At 51.2% G+C, this 24,767-nt stretch overlaps 1 protein-coding gene across 4 annotated transcripts in view; it reads right to left on the bottom strand.

Moving 5' to 3' along the window:
- The window catches only part of HIPK2 (homeodomain interacting protein kinase 2), a 142,677-nt gene extending 130,859 nt beyond the window's left edge, over nucleotides 1-11,818 (bottom strand). For 2 of the 4 annotated variants that reach the window (XM_069807489.1, XM_069807490.1), the window contains exon 1: nucleotides 9,693-10,525. Coding sequence is in view for 1 of the 4 variants with exons in the window: in XM_069807494.1 (XP_069663595.1) it covers nucleotides 11,564-11,582 (19 nt within the window). In the remaining 3 variants the exon portion in view is untranslated. Of the gene's footprint in view, nucleotides 1-9,154; nucleotides 9,398-9,692; nucleotides 10,526-11,563 lie in introns of those variants that run through there. The other 2 variants (XM_069807494.1, XM_069807495.1) reach the window with 2 other exon arrangements.
- Nucleotides 11,819-24,767: the final 12,949 nt, after the last annotated feature.

The raw sequence follows: 24,767 nt of genomic DNA, 5'->3' as shown, positions 1-24,767 counted from the left end.
CTACTGGCTCCCAATAACCTTCCGTGAAGGTGACCTAACTATTAATTCCTGTCAAGATGTTCTGTGCTCATATCTTCTGAGAAACTTTAACCCCCGACGGCATTGCAGAGTTTGAGTGACTTGTGCAATTCCTCCTACCTGCCAACTCCTCTCCATCCCGGCGGCACTAAGCTGGACCAAAAACTTCGCTCGACCTGGCTACCGAGCCTGCCAGCAGCCCACCCAGATGCCTGAAAGCTCCCGTGCACTGACGGATCGGGAGCTGGAGGCTGGGCATCACCTAATAATCCCAGCACCGCTCCGCTGCTTACCCAGGGCTCGTCCTGCGGCACGTCACTGAATTCCCGTAATGGAAAGAGCCCCGTTACGTACTCCCCTACCCTACTGCATCGCTAAACTAGCTGACGCGTTATGGATTACTGCTCTGCTCACATCCCTCCCCAGCACTCCTCCCTGGGGCACCAGAGTGCCTAAGTATGGGATCAAAACCATTTGCCAACGTTACGGTGCTCAAGAGCATCACCAGAGATCTGCCATGTTAGAGATGACCCTGCTCTGAGTATTTTAAAGACTAGCAATGGCCATTTAACTCCCCAGAAATTTTGACACAAGCGGAAGATTAAAGATTGCACAGGCACACAGAGTTATGAGGGTTTTCTTGGAATTTTTTCTCCAGCTCCTGAAGTCAATCATCTAAATAGGAAAGTAGCAATGATGGCCAGAAATTACCAGTATTTAGAGGCAAAACAGAGACCTGCTGAAAATCCTTGCCAAACTATTTGGAATTTGTCAACACTAAATGCCGCCTAGGAGAAATAAAACCCCATACATTTTAGCTGGACATTCTTCACCTCCAGCCTCATGCTTTAAGCAGATAGCCTTCCTACCAACGTAAGCATGGCGCAACATGGATAGGATACTCGTCCTTCTGCAATACTGCTGCTCTCAGCTCCTGCTGGAGCGACAGCCTGAAGCCATGGAAGAACCACGCAGGATGGTCGCAAACCAGGCTTCTGACCCACTACCGGCATAGCTCTTCCAGAAACACCACTGTGAAAACCCAGCACTGGGGTGAGGCTCAGACCACCTCTGCCACAACCACTCTCTGGGCAGGCTGGAGCATTGCATAGAGATCGTATTTCTGCTGCTATGCTTCTTTTGGGTACTTCTCCCCCTTCTCCCCATGCCAGCTCTGGCTGACTCGAGCACCTGTCGCATCCTTTCTGAAATCCAGGTTGCAAGCTCTCTGGGGCAATGCCATGCCACGTTTGTCCATCTTTTGGAAAATCTGCAGCACAGAGATCCTTGACGTGAGATCCCAGCTGCTAGTACCTACGAATAATTTGTCATTAAAATAAAAGTGAAGCTGCACCAGGGGATTGCTGTGCCTCCAAGTTTTTTCCAGACTAGATTACTCTCAGGAGACACAGGAGAGCTACCACCGAGATAAAAAAATAAATCTCAGCCTACTAGGTTTACACAGAGACCATCAAAAATATGTGTCTGTATTGTTCTGACCTCCAGATCATTTTTTTTCCTTTGCTTTTTCCTAACCTTTAAAAGGCACGTAAGATAAACAGAGGAGAAACCAGGCAGACAACATCCTCGGAAGAGATGTAGGAATATAATCAAGCCCTCAGACACACACACACAAACACCATAATTTATCTCTTCCTCCTCCTGTTTGATATTATCCTCTGTTCTAGTATCATAATCTGTTGCTATGGAAACAGCTATGATGTCACTACGAGAGGTTTATGGATGCCTTGAACAGGAAGGAAAGGTACATGATGATGGGAGAGAAAAAAAAACCACCTACAAACAGCTGCTGAGCAGGAGACGTTCCAGGAACGGCAAGTGTTAACAGGGAAAAGATAAATACATTGACAGTGCTGGCGCTGCTGCAGACAAGAGCAGAATATAAACCGTGTTTTAAAAATAAAGAATGCTTACAAATTTTGTCTACAAGTAAAAATATTCTGGGAAAGCTAAAGGAGCTTCCTGAAAAAACAAACTTTCTCTGAAATGTTCTGCAAGTTTTCTGGGACTGGATATTTTCCGAGCCTTACTGCTAGAGTCCACGTCTCCATCAACCCACTCTATCGTCTGCTGTAACATTCCCTCCAGAAGTGTTAGCGTAACACCCCACCAATGCAGCTAATAGTTAGGGAGCTTGCTGGCTACCCGCCATCCCGTGTGCCTTTACGATCTGTAACTAGAGAAAAAAAAGTCATGTCTTCAAGCAAAAATAAACAGACACGCACTGAACCCACTGGATCACATCCAGTAGCAAATAAACGCCCTGACCCCAAACTATAAGCAAAAAAAGAGCTTTTCTTGCTCTCTTCACCCAAGAGAAGAACCGTAATCTTACAGACTTGCTGCCAAACACATTGACATACCTGACCTGCTACTAGAGAGAACAGTATGTTGAGCCTCATACGCTTGAAACGCGCCCAGCCTCTGGGCCACGCACATCCACGTGCGGCATGATGCACGTGTGGTTCTCACCCGTGAGCTCAGGCGCTGGTGACTCTGTCTCCGCACTCATACCCGTTTCAGTCACCCAGACTGATGATGAGAGTAGGGTAGACACGGGGACAGAGCGTGGGACGGTCACACGTGCCCTTAAACACATCGTGTACAGGCTGTGGGAGAATTCAGTGTGCGGGCCCTGCCGGGGAGGAGGAAGGAGGATGGCAGATCAAATTCATCCTGCATAGCTGCCTTCACTGTGGGAAGGGCAATGGCAGTGAGGGAGGAAACCACGAGGATCTCAGATCAATGAAAAGTGCTGGTGTTTCAGCTAATCTCTGCCCCATCAGAATTTCCTGAGCACGGAGAGTAGTATCAGAGGTCTTACGGGAATGCTATAGCATCAGTTTTGCTTCTGGTCTCAGCTCCAGCTGGGGAATCCCCAGGCAGACTCTCCATCCTGCCTATGAGCATTAGGACAGAGGTGGTACCTCCTGTCCTCGCCCACCTTCCCTTCCAAAGATGTTAGAGACAACTGCAGGGAAAAAAACTGGGAGAGACTGAAGTCAGTAAGGGCAGCTGCAAGAACAGTCCCAGCCGGGATCTTCAGCAATTCACCCAACTTTCTGTTCCTGCCAGCCTTGGCTGTGACGGCCTCAGCCCCTGTATTTCCCAGGGATCACCTCCCTCTCTCCTGTTACAGACACCCGCCCTCATCTTTCTTCCCCACCTCTCTCTCTCATGCTCTTCTCTCGTGTTCCTGACCTCTTGCCTTCCTTATTCGCAACCTTCAGCCCACCCTTCCCTTCCCCAAATGAACCCCTGTCACAAATGTTTAGGAAAACCCACACATTGTGATTTCCTCTGCCCAAAGAGCCCAGCCGGTTTGTATTATGCACGCTCCTGTGTCTTCATCTACATAAAATGCAAATGTTTTGGGGTGGGAACCATCTACCCCTCCATGGCAATGTCATGCCTAGTGCAGTGAGGTCCTGCTTTTCTTTGGCACTGGCACTACTATAGCAAATACAACTGTTCTTAGGAATACTTCAAAAGCACCAAAGGAGAGTAAAAGAACAGGAGATGTGAAAGTGTTTTTTAGTTTTTTCTGTTTCTTTTCTATTTTGGGGGCAAGGTTTTGTTCCTTTTTTTTATGAAACAATTTCTTCTCTTCTGTGCTTTCTATTTGGGATTGTAGAGCGGAAAACAAAGCTGATCCTGGTGAAGAAACAGAGACTGTGCTTTTTGTAAATTGGCAGGTGACACCAAGCAGGAAGGGACTGCAAAGTCAGGAGAATTAGATTAGAATTCAAAACAATCCCGACAAATTGAAAGGTACAGGATGAAATTCAAATGGGACAAATATGAAAATCATACATTTAGGTAGGAAAGGCTAGCTCCACACATAAAGGATAGAAGATGGCTCACGAGGCATCAGACCTCTTGGACAGGATCTGGGAGCCACAGCACTTCACAAGCTACACATAGATGAACGATGTCACGATGCAAAAGTTAAACCAAACAGGAGCACTGCCTTTAAGAGACGTGAAGGAATACTTCTGCTCTACTCAGCCAGCGCAGGACCCCAGGTAAAGCGCTGTGCTCTAGCAGTGCCATTCAAGAGAGAGGTGGACCAGCTGAAGGGAACATAAGAGAACTAGGAGGACGGTCAGAGCTGCAGAAGACAAGGCACAGGAGAAAGAGCTGAGGAATGTGTTTGAGAGAGGATTTAGCCTAAGGAACACAAAGCCAAGGAGAGACGTGACAAAGAGAAAGGAAGTTTTTCCACACCCACCGTCGACAGGACAAGAATCACAGCAAGCAGAGCAGAGCAGAGTTACAGAGGAGGTAAAATCTTTTCAATGACAAAGACAGCTAAAGGCAGCGATGACAGCCTGGGCAGGCTGTGGACCCTCCATACATGGGGAACACACTGGACAAGCGTGTTAGGGAACATGCTGGACAAGCACACGTTTGGCACAGCACATCCTACTTTGAAAAACTTTCTGAAGTCTTTCCTATGCCCACTTCCCACGATTTCAATGATTTTGGTGAGAGCCAAGTTTCTTCTGCATTTCAGCATAGCCCACAGACCAAAATAAACCTGTCAGCGTTTAGAACCAGAGGAGACGTTAGCCTGCAGGGTACCGCTGTGTAACAGTGTTGTTCCAGGTCTTGCTAATGCCTTTAAGGATTAAAGGTTATAATGAACAGGGAAGACAGCTGCCCTTCTGAGTTTCCCAAGTATCCCTGGCAAATACCACTGCCTTGCGGGGTGACCTTTTCCGCTTTTCAGGGTAGGAGCTGTAAGCGATTGCTCGCACTTCATCCTTCCAGAGACAGATGTCAGCACAGGCACTGGAAGGTGAGCAGGACAGAGAACGAGGTGTGAATGAAGAGTGAGCTTCACCTTCTCCAAGCAAATGTCCCATTCAGTGGGAAATGCTGAAGAAAACCAAGGGAGCAAACCATGCCATCCTTCACCCAGCATAAAACACCCTCTCCCTCCAGAACGCGACACAGATGGGCTAAGGCTCGCCGCACGGAGACAGCGCTTCCCCCCATGGAGCTGCCCGGGTTTCAGTGGTGCTGTTGCTGATCTACACTATGATCCCCGAAATCAGAATCGAGCCCAGGAGCAGCTCAAGGGGCTCACATCTCGAGGACGCTCGCCTCCCACTGGCTATTTTGCAGCCCCCCGTGAATAAGAGAAAGACTGTTCCTCAGCATCATTCTGTCAGTGGCTCGATCAGACAGCCACTCTTTATACAGCAGCTTGAACTCATACAGCACTGTACAAACACACACTATTACAGCTTGTTACTACTTCCATTAAATAAATAAATTCTAATGGTACAGCTTTTTAATTCTTTTAGCCCTGACTCCGGACTCTCTAAGGTATTTGGCGATATGGTGATGCCTTTGCCAACCTGTGGAGACGGGGGCTGCTCCTCCACTCACCTGCGTGGGGAAGTCTTAGAAGAATGATTTCTACCATCAAAATTACCCAACTCAGAAGGCTAGCTGAATTCAAGAGCGGTCCCAAAATACATGCACTTGTGCTTTCCAGAGGAAGGACCTCAGTCGCTCATGTGGCCAAATGAGGGAGGATTCAGGTGCGCTCTCTGGGCCGTACATGGGTGGAAGCAGTAACATGCCTCTACTCTTCCACCGTGACAAAAAGACAAATTGCTAAATGCCCTATCTGGAGTGAAATGATCACGTGGGTTTATTTTCAAAACAAAAGCTGAACTTTGTACTGCTAGGAGGAATAGTTTCAAAAGAGAAGGCCTCCTGTTAAACACCCAGGTCCCCAATAAGGTATGTAAATAGCTGAAGAAACAAATCTTTTCTCTAAATAGCATTCAATGCTCACTTCTTTTTATCCACCAGTTAACCTTCCAAAAGCCAAAAAAAGCCCTATAAATAATACTTCACATTCAGGGGGCAGAGATTTCCTAGTAAGGATGAGGAAACAACCTCATTTTTATAAATGGACTGATTAAGCTATAGAGGCCATGAGTCAGAAAGGTACTTCAGCGTGTGGCCAGTTAAAGACAAACAATTCTAATGAAGTCAGCAGCACTGCCTGTGAGCTTAAATTTAGGCAAGACCTGAAAATATCTTCTTAAATTGGGATCAGAGAGGAAACGGGTGGAACTTTCGAAAACACCCAGTCTCAGCCTACCTGTCCTCTATGGACACAGGGATGGGGACACCATAATAGCTGTCAGCCCACCACTGAATGCCTTTGCAAACTCCCCTTCTCGGGAGTTTTGCCCAAAGATATGTGCTCTCCCAGTTGACTTAATACCTGCACCTAAGTGGTCCAATCTGCTTCATCCTGGTGTCTCTAAGTCCACCCCGAGCAGAAGGTGGCTGAACTTGCCCTTGACCTTGCCATCTGGCAGGACTGCTCTAACACCATCACCTGGGACCCACTTGGTGAGGCCCACAGTCAGGACAGGGATTTAACTCCACGCCCAGGTCACCAATCCTTCCATGATTTGACCTCCCAGAACTTTCCTCCTGACCAAATATCCACAGACTTTTACACGCCATTGCTGCAATGTGGCCAAAACTGAGGCTTATTCATTTAGCCACCCAAGTACGTTACCTCCCTCTGAATAAATGGTCTAACTTCCAGGGCTTGACAGGAGTTCAAAACCCTCACAGGCATCAGAGGGGTCTCTGGGCTGTCCCCCATCAGCAGAAGACCTACACCGGTCAGGGTGCACAGCCAGCGCTTACCCAGTCTGGATGAAACCACATTCGGTGGTTTCAAAGCACCACATGACAGTGGACAGTAAATAGCAACCACTGGGTAAACAGGGAAACTGAGGCACTGGAAAATGAAAATTACTTCATTTTCCAGGCCAGCTGAGGTGTCCTGCCGAAGCCAAGAGGGCTTTCCCACCTCTTACAGCCATGGAGAGGAACGCGCTGCATGGAGTCCAAGGGCCGACGATGCGGCAAGTAACTGTGCCTGCTTCTTTGTCCAAGCGCGTTGTTTGTCTACTCGCCCTGGTCCCTGGTCCCAGCAGCGCTCTTTCCGCTTCCAAAAATAAAACAGCATTTTTCACCCATTAGACCTCAAACCCATTTAATCACTAGACGCGGCAGCATGATAAGAACAATAATTATAACTGGAGGGGGCTTCCTGTTATCCTGGCTATAGCCATATCCTGAGCTAATAAAAACTTATGCTTTTGGTCGCAGCATTGACTTAGCTTAAGTTCTGGTTATTAATTCATAAACAGGAAGCGCCTCCGAGTTATCATCTCCCTGCACGAACTTTGGGGTAAAGACCTTTACTCTGCCTCACTGGTGCCGCCTCCCCGATGAGCAAGTTTTGTGCGCTTTAACGAGATTCGAGGATGCATTCAAAACCCAGCAGGGCCGGCCTGTTCCTGGCGTTAAACGGGATCTGATCCGCGACACATCTGGGGTCGCAGTTTCAGGCTTCGCAGCCCCTCGTGTGACAAGGACAGCGTGCAGGCAGGTCCCTGCCTGCGCCGAGCTCCGGCAGCAGCACCGGTGGCGAGGTGCAATTTACAAATATTACCCAGATTAATTCCATAAGCCACCCACATAGAAAACTACCGACACGGCTGCTAAAAATACACCGCGAGTTGCAAGAAAGTTGTCAGGAATAAGTAAGAAGCAAAGCAAAGAGGAACAAAACCAAAACAGAGGTAATTGCTGTTTAGAAAATAAAGGTTAAGGCATATAAACACCTCTTTTTACCCAATTCTGAAGGATGCCAGGTACGAGGTACCCAGGAAATCGCTGGAGACACCTGCCCAGGGCAGAAATCTACCCACAGCCCAGGCACTGGTGATGTCTAGCAGCAAGCCCTCTTAAAATGGGGTCCCCCCTGGTCCCCAGAGCCTGGTGCTGTTCTCCGCACAGGAGGAAACATCCCACGACAAGCGCACCGATGATGATTTCGCACAGCAAGGGCAACATTACCTGGAGGAGAGTCCAAAGAACCAGCTTCTCGCCTGCCTCAAGCCGTTCGCCTCCTCTGAAGCCGATACAGCCACCCCTGAGGAAGCTGCATCTCCGGTGCTCAGCAGGACAGCGGCCATTAGTTTGCCCCAACTCTGGAGCAGAGGCCATACAGGATTACACCTGATGAGGCCCGCTTTGAAGCCCAACACATTTCCCCATACGGCTCACAACCAAAACTAAAATCCAGGCCAAACACTGCATGGCAGTGTTACTTCTGTTTTATTTTACTTGGTAGTTTACATCCTTCATTTTACCGCTCAGCTCTGCAACACCCAGAAAAAAATGAATGAGAAAAACCCAGCAGAGGAGAAGACAGCAAAACCTCTGAATTCCTTGAAACAAATGGGAAAATTCTCCTTGCACAGGGTGTGTGGGGGAAGATTTCGCACCAGATATTCACTTATTTATCATGCCTCGCCTCTTAATATCAGGTGAGGCACCGTTCCGCTTCCCTGAACCAGTATTTAAGCCAGCTGCTCAGCACACGCACACACCGCCCTCACCTCCACGTCGAGAATCGCAGGTGAATGTATGCATGTGCTCTATGTTATCACTCACTTAAATTTCTACTGGAACCATTTCATAAGGCCTCCCAAGGTGTCACATTTCCTCCCGGGGCACCTTTTCTGTCAAAGAGCCTACGTTCTGAATCCGGTAAGGTGGAGATACTGTTTCACCTACCCTCGCCTGCCTTGCGGTGGTGACGGTGGGCGTGCGTGTGTGCCACTAGAGACCGCTGGGTCAAGGGCAGGAGCAGAGAAGCGACTGCCCGGCCGCAGCGCTGCTCCAAGCCCTCGGCTCCCACGCTCTCCTCAGCGGCCTGACCGTACCTGATGCTCCAGAGGAGGGCTACAGACCAGACTGGTTATGCACATGACATGAGGCTCGTAAGGGAGGATGGCGGTCCTTGCCTCCTTCCAAGGAGGAAATCGCATCCCCTGCAATAAGTAAGTTTTTATCTATGCACTGCGATATTGCAGGGAATTCTAAGGACCTCTCATGGCAACTAGGAGGCGAAAAACATTCATTAACCCCTCCTCCGCCTCCCTCGAAGCCATCCAGCAGCAATTTAACCCGCAAACGTACTGCAACACAAAACAGATAAACAATCCCCGTCAGCCTTTACGCTACCTACTGGCTCCTGCCATTCGGGACATCCACCTACTTTAAGGCTGGAGGCGTGCTGCAGAGCCCGGCCGCGGACCCTTCCGTATCGGCTGCAGGGAACGTGTTTTTTTAACGGGTTGCTTTTCAGGGCATTTTTTCCATCTGCTCTCTCTTTCCAGTCAGGCAGAAGCACGGGCGCCGCTGAAGTTAGGATGCTCTAAGGAACCGCTAAACTTCCACCGCACGCTTCGGTGCGGCACCGCCGCCTCCTCCCCGGGAGAAAGCCGGCGTCCTGCCCGCCCCGGCTGCGGCCGAGGCCTCCTCCCCTGCCCTCTCCCCTCCTCTCCCTTCCCTTCCCCTGCCCTGCCCGGCCCGGCTCCGGGGAGGCGGCCGTGCCGGCGCTCGGCGGCCGCCCGCTGCGGTGCGCCGGGAAGGGGGGGGGGAGCGCGGCCGGTCTGACCGCAGGCCCCGCGCCTCACTCCACCCCCGGCCTCCGCCGCCCGCCGAAGGGCACCGCACCGCCCCGCACCGCCGCCCTCCCGGGAGATGCGGCCCGGCGAGGAGCGAACTTCAGAGCGATCGCCGCATTTACCCACCCTGCCAGCGGCGACCGCTCGGGAGGGGCTGGCCAGCCTCAACGGGCGGGCGGTGCGATGCCGGCCAGGCCTCACCGGACCGCCGGGGGGGGCCGGGGCCGCGCCGGGGGCGACGGGCCCGGCCCGGCGGGGGGGCGGGGGGGGGAGGCAGGTACGCGCCGGGGCTGCGAGCCCCCGCCGCGGCCGGGAACGGGGGGCGGCGGCGGCCAAGCGGCGGCCTCCCCCTGCCCGCCGCAGGCCCCCGCGGCCGCCCGCTGCCGGTGGAGGCGCCGGGGGCGGCCCGGGCGTCGGGCGGGGAGGGGGGGGGGTGTGTGTGTGCGGGTGGGGGTGTGTGTGGAGGTGGGGAGGCGGGCGGGGTGGCGGGGGGGGGGGGGCTGCCCGGGCCCGGGGACCGAGGCCGCTCGGCGGCGCGGCCGGCAGAGGGCGCCGCTGGCGGGCCGGCCCCGACCGGCACCCCGGGCCCGCCGCGGCCCCTCCGCCGGCACCGACCCGCCGCCGCCGCCGCCGCCGCGCAGGGCCCCGCCGCGGCCCCTCCGCGCCTTCCTCCACCCCCCCCGGCGGTGGCACCACCGCCGCCCCCGGGCTCCGGCAGCCGGGTGGCCGGCAGCGGCGAGGGCGGGGAGGGATGGCCGTCGTCCCTCCGCTGCCGAAAACGCTCCTCTTTGTCTGCCTGCCTGCCTGCCTGCCTGCCTCTCGCCGGGGTCCGAATTCCGCACCGCCGGTGAGCCCGGGGCTGCCCAGAAATAACCCGGCGGGCCGGTAACTTTACACCGCCCGCCGAGCGCCCTCCTCTCGGGCGCTGCAACCCGGGCTCGATTTTCTCCTCAGATAAGTTTTACCGGCCTCGCCATAGGGAGAAAAGTACCGTGTCCCCGCCTTCCTCCCCCTCCTCCCCCTCCTCCTCCTCCTCCTCCTCCTCCTCTCCCCACCGGGCACCCGGGTCTCCGCCGCCGCGGACCGACCGGTCCCCGGGCCGCCGGGTGGATGTCCCTCCGGTTTATGTAACGCTCGCCGGCCAGCGCCGAGCCGGGAGGGGTGACGGGGGAGAATAAATGCATCGCGAGGGGATTTAAATGAACCCCGATGCATTTAAATCTTTTTTTTTTTTTTAAAACACCCACCCTGAAATACGCACCGATCTAACACCCCACTCCCCCCCTCCCTCCTCCTTTATTTATTTATTTTTTCACCCCCCCCCCCAAAAAAAAAACTAAGTTGGGGCACTTGGGCTTCTCGCCGCAGCCCGGGCTGGGCTGAAGGAGAAGCCGGAGGAGCTGACAGGCGGCTGCCGGTAGCCCCGTCCCCCGCCGCCGCCGCTGCCCGCGGGGTCTCCGCGCCCCGGAGGAGATTCCCCGGCCGGGGGGGTGGGTAACTCTTGGGCGAAAGGAGCGGGGTGGCCGGTCCTGGAAATGAAAACTGCAGCGAGGGGCAGGCAGGCACACAGACGGAGGCGCAGGGCAAGCTCCGTCCACCTCATTGTTCTGCTCGGCACCGGCACCGACTTCACCCACCGCCCCCCGCCGGGGCCCGAGCGCCCGGGACCGCGGAGCCGGGGAGGGCCGGGGGAGCCGGAGGACGCGGCGGGGTGAGGGGACACACACACACACACACACACACACACACACACAGAGCCGGGGGTCGACCCACGCCTCGCCCCGCTCCGCTCCCCGCCGGGGCGCCGGGCAGGGCGGGGGTGCCCCGCCGCCAGCCTCCCCGCGACAACGCCGGGGGGACGGCGAACCGCGGCCGGGGACCCCCGGTTCTCCCCCCCACCCCCGGTCCCTCCTTCCCTCCCTCTCCCCCCCCCCCCCTCCGCTGCGAGGCGAGGGGTGCCGGCAGGGCGGGCCGGGCCGTGCCGGGCCGGGTCTTACCTTCGTACATGGGGGCCATCGGTGCAAGGACGCCTGTTATTCATGGCAACGCCGCCACGAACGACGCGAGATCGCAGCCCCCCCAAACTCAACACACATCTGCCATCTTGAGCGGGTGTCTCTCGGCGGAGGCGAAGCTGCCGCCTGCCTTCTGCATCGCTGCCCGCCTCAACGCGGGGGGAGCCGGGCACATCCAGCCCCGTTTTGCCGGCCCTCCGACGCGGCCGGGGCGGGCGGGAGGGCGAACGGGGTTTGGGGGGGGGGGGGGGGGCGGCGGCGGCGCCGGGCCGGGGCCGGGGCCGGGGCCGGGGCCGGGGCCGGGGCGAGGCGCGGGGCCGGGCAGGGGCGGCGGGCGGCGGGGCCCCCCCGGCTCGGGACGGCGGCGCTGGGGAGGGAGGGAGGGAGGGAAGGAGAGAGGGAGGGAGGGAAGGAGGGAGGGAGGGAGGGAGGGAAGGAGGGGGGCTGGCGCGGTGCCCCCGCTCTCAGCGCGGCATGGCTGCGTGTGCCGGGGCGCCTGCAAAAGTTGCACTGGGGGGGAGAGAAAGGGAGAGGGAGACGGAGGGAGAGAGAGGGAGACGGAGACCGAGACGGAGAGGAGGGGAAAAAAGAAAAAAAAAAAAAAAAAAAGAGGGGGGGGAGAAAAAAAAAAAAAAAGAAGCGAAGGGAGTTTGCAAATAATCAAGCGCCGATGGCACTGATCGCGGCTTCCCAGAAGGAGAGGGAGCGAGCGAGAGAAACCCTCTGCTGAGATTATGTGGGATCTTGTTTAACAACACATTTCAATCAGGAGAAAAAAGGAACAGTCAACAGAAGTTGGTGAAACACTTCTGTCTTCCCCCCCCCTCCTCTTTATAGAAAAGAGAGGAAGGGAAAAAAAAAATAAAAAAGGCAGCTGATTGAAGCTTTGCAATTCACTGGCTGTGGGGATCATATAATTTGAGCTCATGTTTTACAATAGCATGGAAAATTCCTACCTCTCCCCCTCTCCCCAAATAAATCTTCTATTCCCTCAAGGCATTTCACAATCTGGTTCACTGACAAAAGTTCCAATTTATCCTTTTTTTTCATTTAGCTTGCTTGCAGTGTAAATATTTAGCGGATGCATTTAAAATAAACATACGTTGTTGCTTTTAGGATTCGGGTTGTGTTTTTGTTTAAAAAAAAAAAAGGAACCACATCAAAGAAGTGTTTACTTACTGAGATTGACAGCCACTACTTCCCCCCCCCCCCCTTTTTTTTTTATTTTAAAAGATCCAGCTCCCTGGATGAGCTCTTGCTGTAGGAACACCAACACGACCAGCATCATTTTTATCGGTGCATAGAGAAAAGCCGTAGGTGAAGCCACATTATCCGGAGCCCCCTTTGCCTGACAGGGGCTTTACGAAGGAAGGTCGGTCACCAGGTACCCATTACACAGGCAAGGAAGCTGAGACTCATGCAAAGCCTCTGGCAAAGGTGGAAACGAACCTCGGGCTGCGATCCTGCGCTAACCCCCGTCTGGATCTGCCCGCCTGGAGCTCCTTACAGGCGAGCAGTCTGGGACCAGAACGGCGAAGATGTACTTTTTTGAGCCTGCTGTTACGGCTGCTCCCCCAAAAACGCTGCCTCTTGCTGCTGCTGGTGCCAGCCCAGACCTCTCCCACCGCAGGATTCAATCACAGCAGGGCTTGACACCCAGCCGCTCCTGTTGATGTCTCGAGGAGGAGGCGAGAGGTAACTTTTATTTGGGGATTTCATTGAGAACCAAGCACTCCTGCCAGCCTGGCCCCTAGTCTCGGGGTGCTCAGAGGACACCTACGCTGGCAGATAAAAGCAGATAAGGGAGCAACCCGTGTTGACCAGCTGATGGAGCAGGATGGCCAGGTCCACACTGCGGAGGACGCAATCCCCAGGCTCCTGTGGGCCCCCTCGGTCGCAAGGTATCTTCAGTGTTTTGCATGATTTTTTTTCCCCACTGAAAAATGCTTGAAATAACAGGAGGGCTGCCTCATGGCCTATTAGCATTCTGTTTACAACATGAAGCTGAGGGTATGTTTACAACAAGAAGCTGAGCGTACGTGTTAAATGTGTCAGGGAGCGGCATGCAGGGCAGGTGGAGGTTGTTGAGGGTGCGAAGTCGGCCGGGACGGCACCAGACGACTGTGTACAGCAGAGGGAGCAAAACCTGCTGCTGTCTCATCCCTGCTTCATTTTGAGAGTGATCCAAAGACCAAGCACCACCAAATCTTGGAAAGAAATGGAGCTGCCTCCAGCTGGACCACTGGGCAAGTCCAGCCCAGAGCTGGTGGGCAAGTATTTGAACTTGCTTCTCACCCCTCTTTAATTTAGCCACAGTGACCCTCAGGGTTTGGCTCTAGGCACCGTGTCAATAACCTCACATTTTCCCAAAACACATTTCTGGTCATTGTAATTCCACGCTGCTTTTATGATGGAGGACATTACCTGCTTTCCGAGGCTACTGATGCTTGCGATCCCAGCCTGCCTCCTTGCCCTTGATCAGAGCGGCAGCCATGGAGTCCCATCTCAGAGCCATGGAGGAGATGTGGAAAAGTGTCAGAGAAGAGCACAGGACAAAACCAGAGGGGAGGAGCAGGCTGCTAAAGGAACCGGCTTCGCTTCTTGTCGTTGCATTTTGCTGCAGCGTGGCTCCAGGTTAGCCACATCACCTTTGCTCTCCTCTGCCGTGAAACGGGAACGAGGGTACCAGCCTCTGCTGCGTGAATCTGCACCGATGGTTTCTTCTCCCTCTCTGTTTCACCCTGAGCCATCCCACAGCCCTTGGGTCTGCTTTAACTCCACGTCCTTCAAAGCTAGCATGACGCAGGAGCTTAAAACGTAAACCAGACTCACTCCCCCACCAGAAGACAAGAGGAAGGGGCTGGTGGAGGGGTCTGCAGGACTCGCTGCCCGTGGCGTGGGCACGGCGATGGTGCCTCCTGGCCCTGTGGCTGGCAGGTGGAGCACAGAGGGGGACGCGGGAGCAGCCAAACCTGTGCGTGACATACCTAGGCAAATTGCTAAAGCTGCCTGGCTTCAAAGCACAGGTTATTCTGCCTCTTTTAGGGGCAAGGTGCTCAACTTGATGGACTACTTGGCTGGCCCAGGACGGCAATTCCTGATTGCCTTTCAGGTTCGGTAACACTAAGGACGTTACAGATTTTCATCTGCCAATAATGCGTCCAAAGATAGGAAAATTAATGGGGATATTTTCACCAACTAGGACCTTTCTGGTCTTACATATTTTTGAATATTCCTGCCAAATGAGGTCACAGCACATTTGGTAAACAAAAACCAGCCCCAGCAGGTCCTGACCTTGGCCAAGATCTGCTGCTAAAACCTGGTGCACGGGGGAAGCTCGTGGTGCGTGGGCATGCAGAGGGAGCAGGGGTTCGTCCTGCTGCTCACAGCCTTCCTCCTCGGCTCACACAGGGGCCTCCACGACAGAGGGGACTTGGGGTGTGTGGCTTGGAGCTGGGGGGTACGACCCCTTGCTGTGTTTTCCCACTGCTGTGCACAGACAGGGATGCACTCAGGAGGTGGCCCAGCTCTCAGCCTACCACCTTCTTTCCATTCTCCCCAAAACTGAGCATCCATGCAAGGATGCTACGTCCTTGGTCATCTGGGCCGCCCCGTAGAGTGAACGTACCGGTCGGGAGCCCAGCGCTGGCAGCGAGGCCACAGCAGCCCATCTCTCTGCAGGAGAGATCGTGGTCTGCCTCTGCGTGCCTGAGACTGCAGACGTGTCACTCAAGTTTTGAATCCAGAGAGACTTTCCAACCCCAACAGATTATTTGTTCCCTTTGGCCCCTTCACTTGGGAAACGATCACAAACCAGCACTGGAGCAGCACATTTTAGTGTCTCATCTTATGATTTTTCATTTCTCCATTTGCATATTTGGGTCTACCATAAACCCACCCATAGTCTGGGTGCAAGTAGACGGCACGCTCAGCCTTGTCAGGGAGCGTTGGGTACCACCGAGGCAGCAGCATCCTCAGCTACATCCACCATCGCTCCTGGGTGATGGTGGCAGAGACTAAGCCGGGGAAAAGAGGGGCAGCCTTTTTACAGCGCTGGGCTGGCACTCAGGGGGCTCGTTTCCATTTCTGCCCCACGTAGGCAAATCTTGGTGGTCTTGGGCATGTCACTCACTTATCCTGAAAGGCGCATGGTGTTTGACTGGCGTGTCTCGGGGGACTGGTGGTAACGACCTGAGCCTATACTCAACTGCAGTGGGAGTAGCAGGAATTACTGTTTCTTGCTGGAAGCGATGAGAGTTTGGGGTTCTTCTTTTTTCTTTGAAAGTTAATACAGCATTTGGAGGTCAAGGTGCAAGAAGGAAGACAGATGAGTTTTAAAACGTAGTTCTTGGGCACCATTCCCATTTTAAGGGGATTGTGCGAATGGACATGAGGTGCTTTTTGGTCTCTCAGAGCCAGAAACGCTACAGTGGCATCACCTCCTCTTCTCTGCTGCCTCTGCTGGGCCCCGGCTGTGCCAAAAGCACTTTCTTCCTCCTTCTCCCAAAGAAAGTTGAGGGGGTTTGTGGCTCCCAGCTTTCTTAGCTCATTGTCCATCCACTGCATTTTCTTCTTCAGAAACATTGAGCCTAAAAACCGTGCTAATAAAAGACTACAAGGTACATTAAAGAAACAAACAACAACAAAAAAATAAAACCATAAAAGAAAGGCTGTAAGCACACAAGGGTGAGCACGTCCCCTTCAGTGACAACCTTTAATACCTGTTTGCCTTCACGGAGGAGCTGGAAGGCAGCATGTTGTTAACAAGAATCAGGCCCCGAATCTTTCGCATTAAGCAAAGCAAAATATTTTTGTAAACACCAGGGGAAGATTTCCCAGTGAAATACACACAGATGTTTTCTTTTTAAATGTAAATCAGTGCGGGAATGGACAGTTTAATTAAAAGCAAAATTATTAGGTAAGTGCTGAGGGAATCTACTTTATTTGCTGGGTACACTCACATATTTTTACTGGTGAGTCAATTGCAATTTTTAATTTCTTTCCTCCTAATACAATCAGCTTGGAGACTAGCTGCTGTGATGTGGAATATTTGGGGGAGGATTTTTCCATGGATAGTAGGAATGCCTGCTCTGTGTGCAAGCTGCGGGTGCCCAGGCAGCCTGCTATGGTATGTCCATTCCCAGCCTTACATCTCTGCTAATCGTTAGCGAACACTCAGCATAGGCTGCCTCTGTGGCATCACCTGGAGAAAATCCTGTCCCTTGTGACTGGGATTTTGGGTCGCTTCTAGCGACTGAAACGCTTGGGCTTACTGCTGGCTGGGATGGTAAGGGAAAGGGGCTACAGTGGTAAATGACTTTACACCCTGCTACTGCTCTGTTGCTAGACGCGGCTCCCTTCAGTACCACCCGTCCCTCCACACACGACCCTTTTCACAGGCAGATGTTTGGCAGAACATCCGCCCCTTCCCTCCAGCCTGCGCCTCCCTCTTCAGCATGGCAAACGGCACAGACTGACTCCTAAGCATAACAGAAAACAGTCAGCGTACTGGACTGGGACCATAACTGCTTATTTTTTAATGTTCTGAGTAAAGGCCTTTATCTCTGAACACATATGGAAAATAAGCTGCATACTTGAGTGGAGTTGGGGACCGATGGCTCTGTCATAGCTAAAGTTCAAAATGAGACCACAGTAACCTACAGCAAAATTATCCCACACACCTGCGAGTGGGACTCTATAAGAACACAAGTATTTTTACTCAGTCTAAACACCAGTGGCATCCTCAGTGCAGCTTGTGTGATGCAAATGCCTTTTCCAGGGGGGTAACAATTGGATTTACAGTGCAGACATACAGAAGGATGAGACTTAATTCCCACTGTGAAACCAGGTGACGCTGATATAACTTCAGTGGCTTCAGTAGATGTACCCCGATATAGACGGGAGTGTGGCAATGAGAAACAGAACAGATGTTGGTAAAATGCTTTAGGTACCACGGATGGAAGAAAGGTGCGATGAAAGCGCACGGTCTGATTAGTGCCCCGGGGAAGGCAGAGATCTGGGTCACCTCATCCATGCCTACCACTACACCTGATCACATTTCTGAACCTTGCTTCCCCATCAGGAGTATCGCTGAAATAAATGCCCTAAAAATGATGTGGCCTCTCCGTTTGAGGGGTTAAACACAATTTCCCATCATCGGGCTTTTGCAGTTGGCTCAGGTATTGTTGTCAGGGTCTTGGATCCTTTTCTTCTTATTATTAAAAAAGAAACTTTGAAATATAAAAAAAAAGTGCTTATCAGATAATGAAATTCTAGCTGTGGTCAAGTCTTTCAAACAACTAGGGCCATGATTTAATTGGAAGTAATTATAGTCTTTTCTGAAGTATAATTTTTAGGGTATTTTTTCCCCTGACATTTGCAGTGTGGAAATTAAAAATAAAACGATGTCAGAATCACAAGATTTCAATCTGTCTTCAAACAATAATGTGGGCTAGTGTCAGAGGTTTGTCCTTGGCTGGAAGGAGGAAAAATTCACTGAGGAAGATCCTCCTAGTGAAAATCGCCAACAGCACCTTGTCATGCATTTTCTGTGCTCAGAAATTCCTGGGAGACTCCTGCTTCCCAGAGCTCGCTAGAAACCCTCCTACCTCTGCTGCAGTGGGAAAGGGCACATCAGCACCTAGCTCCTGAGAGCACCACATTTGTGATGCAGGCTTTGTTAATTATTCCACCAGTAAGGCTGTACTAAGAGACACACTCAGAGCAAGGAAAAAAACCTACCCATTCTGCACAACAAAGATTAAATATAGTCCCTATATCCTGCTGAAAACAACCTCGGTGTAACAAAGTTATTTCCATATTTCCCCCCCCCCCCCAAATATTTTCCCAATTTTTAAAGAAGAAATTTTTCAAATGATCCTCTTCTAAATTTTGCCCTGAGTTCACTTTGTAATTCCTCAGCTTCCTTTGGTGAAACCACCAGTGTGTCCCCTAAACTCCAGCTCGCATACTCTGTCTTACCTAAAGTGCCATTCCCAAGGGAGGGACAGTCTCCGCCAGCAGAAACTCAATCTTTTTGGTGGCCAGAGGCATCAGCAGGGCCCCGTGGGCAGACTCTCAGCTGCTACCAGCCAGCACAGCTCTACTGGTACCAGTGATGCTATGATGGTACTTCGACAGATATGCATCTCTAAATACAGCCACTTGGAAGGACAATTTAGCCCAGCCTTTTAAATCAGCTGCTCCAGACTCTGAATCATTTCTGCAGGGATGCATACACACACGCACAAGGAATCATCTTGCCCTCCAAACCCTGTGCTTCTGGATCTGAAATTTTAGATTTAATGCCCATTTTAAATCCATTCCTGAACACCAATCAAAGGGAAAGGAGGAAACTATTTCAGATTAAAAGGGCAAAACATAGGAAGAAAAAAAGTCACATGTGAGGCAGGCTGTGATTACAGCGCTGTATAAAGTGCTGTAGAGGATTGTGTGAGGGATGCTCTGTTCTGCAAAGCGTGTTGTCTTTTTGATGAGGCATTAGGTGACGTCCCGATCATTATAGACTCTATGGAGTTATTCACCGGCTGAGTTACATGCCAAATTCCCACTGGGCAATGCCTGCCTGGCCCACTCACGTACCCCACCTTGCCGCTCAGCTTTATTTATCCCATTCTCCTCTCTCCATCTTAAAAAGACCCATTGCACAGTCTCACCAGCACAGAACAGCTATGTTTGATCTCAGACTTGGCTTCAGCAGCAAGGGAAGGGACTTCCCTCTACCCTTCAGCCTCTGAAACAGCCTTTTCAAAGAAAGGTATCAGGAGAGTAATGTTAATTATTTTATTATACTGGAAGTTATGATAAGGGAAAAAACCTCATACAGACTGACGTAAAATACTGGTCAGGCTTTATAAGACAAATTCAGTGACTTTAAAGTAATAAAACTTTCTGTGGCGCTTTGCCGAAGCGGATCTTCCATACTTCAGGGATAAGTACAGATGTGCTGACAGGAACCTCGTGGCTTCCAACCCATGCGCTGTGGAGAGCCTCATGGGATTTTCTGGAAAGCAACTGCTTTTCCTAAGTTAAACATTTTTATCCCCCCTCCTCAAATGGCCAGAGGACTAGCAGTGTTTCAAAGACAAGCATGCGTGTTTAATTTCATGACTTTCATGCTGTCAACAGAAAATACTTGAAATTGCAGGCAAAGTTTCCAAGAAAGCAGAGATGGAGATTTCTTTCCTTAGATTAAATTTCCCAGTACCTTCCGGCAGTCCTTCTCCTGCCTTTGCACCGCTCCCTCGCTCAGCCGGGAGCCTGGAGATCTGAGCCCATGACTTGACCGCTGATCTGCTCGGGGACTTTGTGCACGTAGGTGCTGTGGGCCGAGGAGTGTGTTTGGTACGTGCAGTGCCTGCCACGACACAGCCTTGAGCTTGGTGGAAGCCTCTTGGCCAGAGATGGGAAACCCTTGTAATGTTTACACTTATTTGACTATTTAATGGAGGTCATCTCCTTTTCCAGCCCAGATGCCTGTAAGACCCAAACCTGGCCATGTTGTCCATCACTATTAATGCTGTACCAATATTAATAGCTAAGCTATTGGTGATGGGTTCACACAACAGCGCTGTGCCTTGCTGGTTAGCCACAGCCTGTGACTATGGCTTTAAAAATTGTGCTGATGAGGTCTTGTCTTGAGACCCTGCTGCCCACCCACTTCCGTGCTGTGAGAGTCGAATAAATATTTACTACTTCTCCAAATAACACCCAGCCACACTCATCCTTACCACTGCAGAGTAGTTCATCTAATTGAAATAAGAATATAAGTAAACTGTTTGTCAAGGCAGTTTATTAGGAAAAGCATTGCTGTGTCAGGAGCTCCCTCACTGTGAGAGATGCTGTGTTGTCACACTTAATATTTAATGCCATTTTAATAATATTTCCCAGTTAGGGGTGCAGGCTGGTGCTACAGACTAAAGGCCAAGCCTGCCAAAGTGGGGAGGGAGGAAAGCTCAGGGACTGAGGTCAGCTCAACTCCATTGACTCACCCACCTGGAGGCTGGGCGAAGAGCAATCCTGCTCTTCTTCCAAGGGACTCAGCCGCTCCCGGGTCCTTCTCTCGGCAACTTTATCTCAGATTTGTGCATGTTGCCTATCCTCACTCAGGAGGACGCTTCGAAAGTTTGGGGCCACATCCTGAGGTGGTGGAGATGAGAAACTCACACTTTTCCTTTGGCAAAGCCATTTCTCATCGTGGTGCCGCTCCAGTTGGGCTCATTAATCAGATAAACCATACACTACTGAATTTCTCTCAGGCCTGTGATTGCAGCTGCATCTACAGCATTCTTGCCTGTCTTTGGCAACTCTTGTTTTGGAAGCCTCTAAACCTCCAGGTTAAAGTCAGAGGTGTTTTAGCTCGAGGAGTGGGGTAGCTGCCGCTCAAGTATCAAAGGTCCCCGCTAGTGAAGCGTCCGCCGGTGCTGCCTCGGCGTCACCCTCCAGCCCTCCCAGACCTGCCTTGGGTGCAGAGCCGCTGCTCAGGCAGAGCCCCCGTCCCCGCGCCGTCCCCCAGGACTTCTCCTGGCAGTGATGCCCAGCCCGGGCTCTTCCTCGTTGTGAAAGGTTCCTGGCTGAAGGACCAGGGACTCAGAGCCTTTTGAAGCTGCTGCTTAATAAGCTGTATTTTTTTTCCAAACATCACTAGAGAGTTCAATAATAATTACATGAACTTTGTAATCAGCCAAACCAGTGTAGGCATCCACCTGGCCTACACGTAGCATTTGTGAGTAATTTTACATAAAGGGCAGGTACTTTTGAACTTAGTGCACAGGACTTGAGCACAAATAGCTATAGGAGGAGGGCCCAATTATAAATAAACCATCCTTAGTTGTCACTTTGCTGTCTCTGACTTCCCACGCATTCAAATGGTGAGACTGATTCATTTAATCTTACTCTAAAGCAGCAAGCCACAGAGGCAGTTTCCTGACAGTTGCTTAAAAAAGTGTAGCTGAGCTCTCTGAAATTGTCTTCCCTTGTATTATATTTAGACATTGCGATTAGAGTATCTGCCACGATATGCTTTTACTTTAAGGCAGAAGTTCAAGCCGCTCTCTGAAAGCAAACAGCGATGCTCCTAGGAAGCGAAGGGGCACGAGCGCCGGGGTTTGGCATTTAGGAGCAGAGATCTTCAGCGCCGCTTGCGCTGCCGGCTCCCCCGGCGCAGCCAGCCTTATGAAACCCGAGTTTTCAAATAAGCGCAACATTATTTACCATAATGAGACTACTGGGAAGGGTGGAGGCAGCGAAAGACTTAGCGGCTGTTTCCATGCGTTTTAGCAATGTCAGCTGAGCAATTCTTACGGTCTTCCCTTCTCCCCTCCCTCCCTCTTCCCCCCTCAAACCTGGCTTTTCTTGGCAAAGGCTTGGATGCAAAATCTGGACGCTCCTGTCACGTGAACGAGGCTTATATATGTTTGTGTCACTGCAAAGCAGATTATAATGACTACACTTCATGCATTTTACTCTAATTAAAGTCAGTGGAGGTTTCAACACAGATACAAACTCAATGTGCAGCTCTGCCCTCGACAATTGGATACCAAAGGGAATACCTGAAAGCTCTTGTTTTGCTAAATATGCTATTTAAGATTTTGTAATGCGCAGGTAAATGCAGTCAGTGAATGTGGAGTTTTCCGCATTTCTATATTATTACAGAAGAGGTTATTAGAGTTACGCTGAAGGAGGTTTCCTCGTTACGTGACTTGCTTTGCCGGAGCACTTGTCAGACACCGAACTGCAGGTTCCAGTCCTGCTGACCACCAGCTGTGACGAGAAGATCCCCAAACTCCAGCAGACCCTCAGCCACTGGTCTGGCTGCAGGAGCTCTACAGCAGGGCAGCAAACGTGTCAAAAATCTGGCAGGCAGGACAAGGCGAAAGACCCTTTGGGCTCTAAGGTACATGGAGAGATGGAGAGAGCTCTGTGTACAGGGGGATTGGTAGGGAGCAGATGCCGTATCTCGGACACCTTTTGTTAACCTGGAATAAATACTGCTGTGGAATTTAACACACTGAATTGAAAGGTGAGTTTCTCCCATGTGCCAAATGCTGGGGTTTTAGGTCTTCCTCCTCTAGCTGCTCTACAGAGCTCTGTAAATCTGTTATTGCTTCCAGATACCCTTGCAGAAACTTGTGCTTTTAGTTTAGTAAGTAGAAAACTTGAGGTCCTACATCCAGATCTTAATGTTGGTCCAAATATGATTGGATTATCATTCTTTTAAGATCTACTGTATTCCTTTTCTCTCAGATAAAAATGTCATGCTAGAAACTTTCCACCATCCCCACATCTCTAGAGAGAGTCTTGGAGACTTGAAGGTGACTTTTCTGTGAAATGGTCTCAATATAATTCCAAAAATACTTGATAATTTGGAGCCTGCTCCTCAACCTCCAGCAGAGATCAAAGGGATCCCAGAAAAAAATTAAGCACCATGCATTCCTAGGAGCTGAGCCTTTGGCTGTAATGAATCAATCAACTACCCTTTTATCAGCCAGATATAAATTGACTTGGGGCACTTTGGAGCCTAAGGCTAGTATAAGGCTGCTGGTTTAGGCTTTATTTCCATTAAAAAGTTTGACTCCAGAGGAAGACCTTTGTTTTCAAATGGTGTTTTTTCCATCTTCTTGTTATTTTCACCTTCAAGCTTGCTTGGCCAGTTGGGTATGAAAAGCTTGTTCTTGCTTCCTAGCGGCAAGATTATCTGTTGATGGTATTTATGGGGTGCTAATTACTATCTGTCATTGGTATTTATGAGGTTCCAATTGCTACAGTACCTAGGCACCAGGTACAATATTGAGATAAGTGTAAATGTTAGTGAACGTGGACTCTGCTCTTCCCATCCTAATGCTTGGCCCCTTTGACTTGACTACTTTTCTTTGTCCTCTCCCTCCCACTCCTTTGCATATTTGTGAGACATCTGAGAAAAGGTGAGTTTCGTACTCCGCTATGAAACAACCTTGGCTTGTGAGCTCACCCGGGGGTACCTGGTGCCTGTGGCTCCATCTCGGAGCATATCGTGCTTCTGGTCCTCACGCTGGCGGGCACCCCAAGGCACCGGTGCTGTGACCGGCAGCACTGGGAGCAGAGCTCGCAACAGCCTGGGTCTGCTTTGCCTGTAGCCTGCGTGCCGGCTGCTGCTGAATTGTTTTCCGTAGGATGTTTTCTAAAACCCATCAAACTGCGGCAAGTCGGAGAGCCGAAATCAAACCAGGTGCTGCTTCCCAGCCTGTGTGCGGTCACAGAAGGGTCCTGGTCAGAAAGCATGGAAAGCTTTGAACTCTTTGGACCAGGAGCTGCCTAGAAGCGAGCAGAGAGCCGCTGGAGCCTAGCTGGCATCAATGGGAAGAATTTCTTCTGGCTGCCGGTACTAAAGAGCCAGTTTGCTGCTCAAAGTAGAGCCCTTAACCAACTTGATTGATAGCTGTGGCCAGAGACTGAGTCTCAGCCTGATTCTGAGAAAAACACATGCCTGGGACTCCCTTTCTACCACTACAGAGAAATTAAAATGATCCCACAAGAAAGTGGAGTTGAGATGAAAAAAATGCAGGTCACAGTAGCAGCTAGTTCTTAACTGGGACAGGCATAAACTTCTTTAATGTGGATACAGAAGAGGACATATGTTGTTTCTATTATTACCTGATTATTGGAGAGTAGAGGGAAATTTGCTCACAACCTCAAGAAAGAAGTGTTCAAAACACACTTTTAAAACATCTGAAATTTAAAAAAAAAAAAAAAAGGAAGGAAATTGAAATGAAGTATCTGTGAAGATGTTTTTCCCTGCTTTTTGATCAGCTCTGTTGGTTCCAATTGCTGTCCAAGGAGAAAGCTGGAAATGACTTCGAAATGCAGAAGAAAGGGATTGCACCCTCGGTAAGCCCTGCCTGTGGGATAGCAACCCCGGGACACACTGAAAATGCATAAAGAAGGAAGGTGCCACAAGCTGAGATTTATCTCCTCCTCACCCTTACAGCTATTTTCTTACCCTCAAATTTTCTAGAATGAAAAGCTGTAAAGATCAGTAATTATGCTAAGACTTTTCCTTTATGTATCACCGCTCACTCAAGACTTTCATCCCATTACACAAATAGCAGTGACGTGCTTGGCAGGAGCCCTTTGAAGCAGGTAGTGCCATCGCTGCCAGCTTGGTTTCCCCAGCAGAAGAGCGGCGGCA

Source organism: Haliaeetus albicilla, chromosome 19 (genome assembly GCF_947461875.1).
Source record: "Haliaeetus albicilla chromosome 19, bHalAlb1.1, whole genome shotgun sequence".
Lineage (NCBI taxonomy): Eukaryota > Metazoa > Chordata > Aves > Accipitriformes > Accipitridae > Haliaeetus > Haliaeetus albicilla.
Note: the sequence above shows the minus strand (reverse complement) of the source record. Positions and strands in the feature narration are given on the sequence as shown.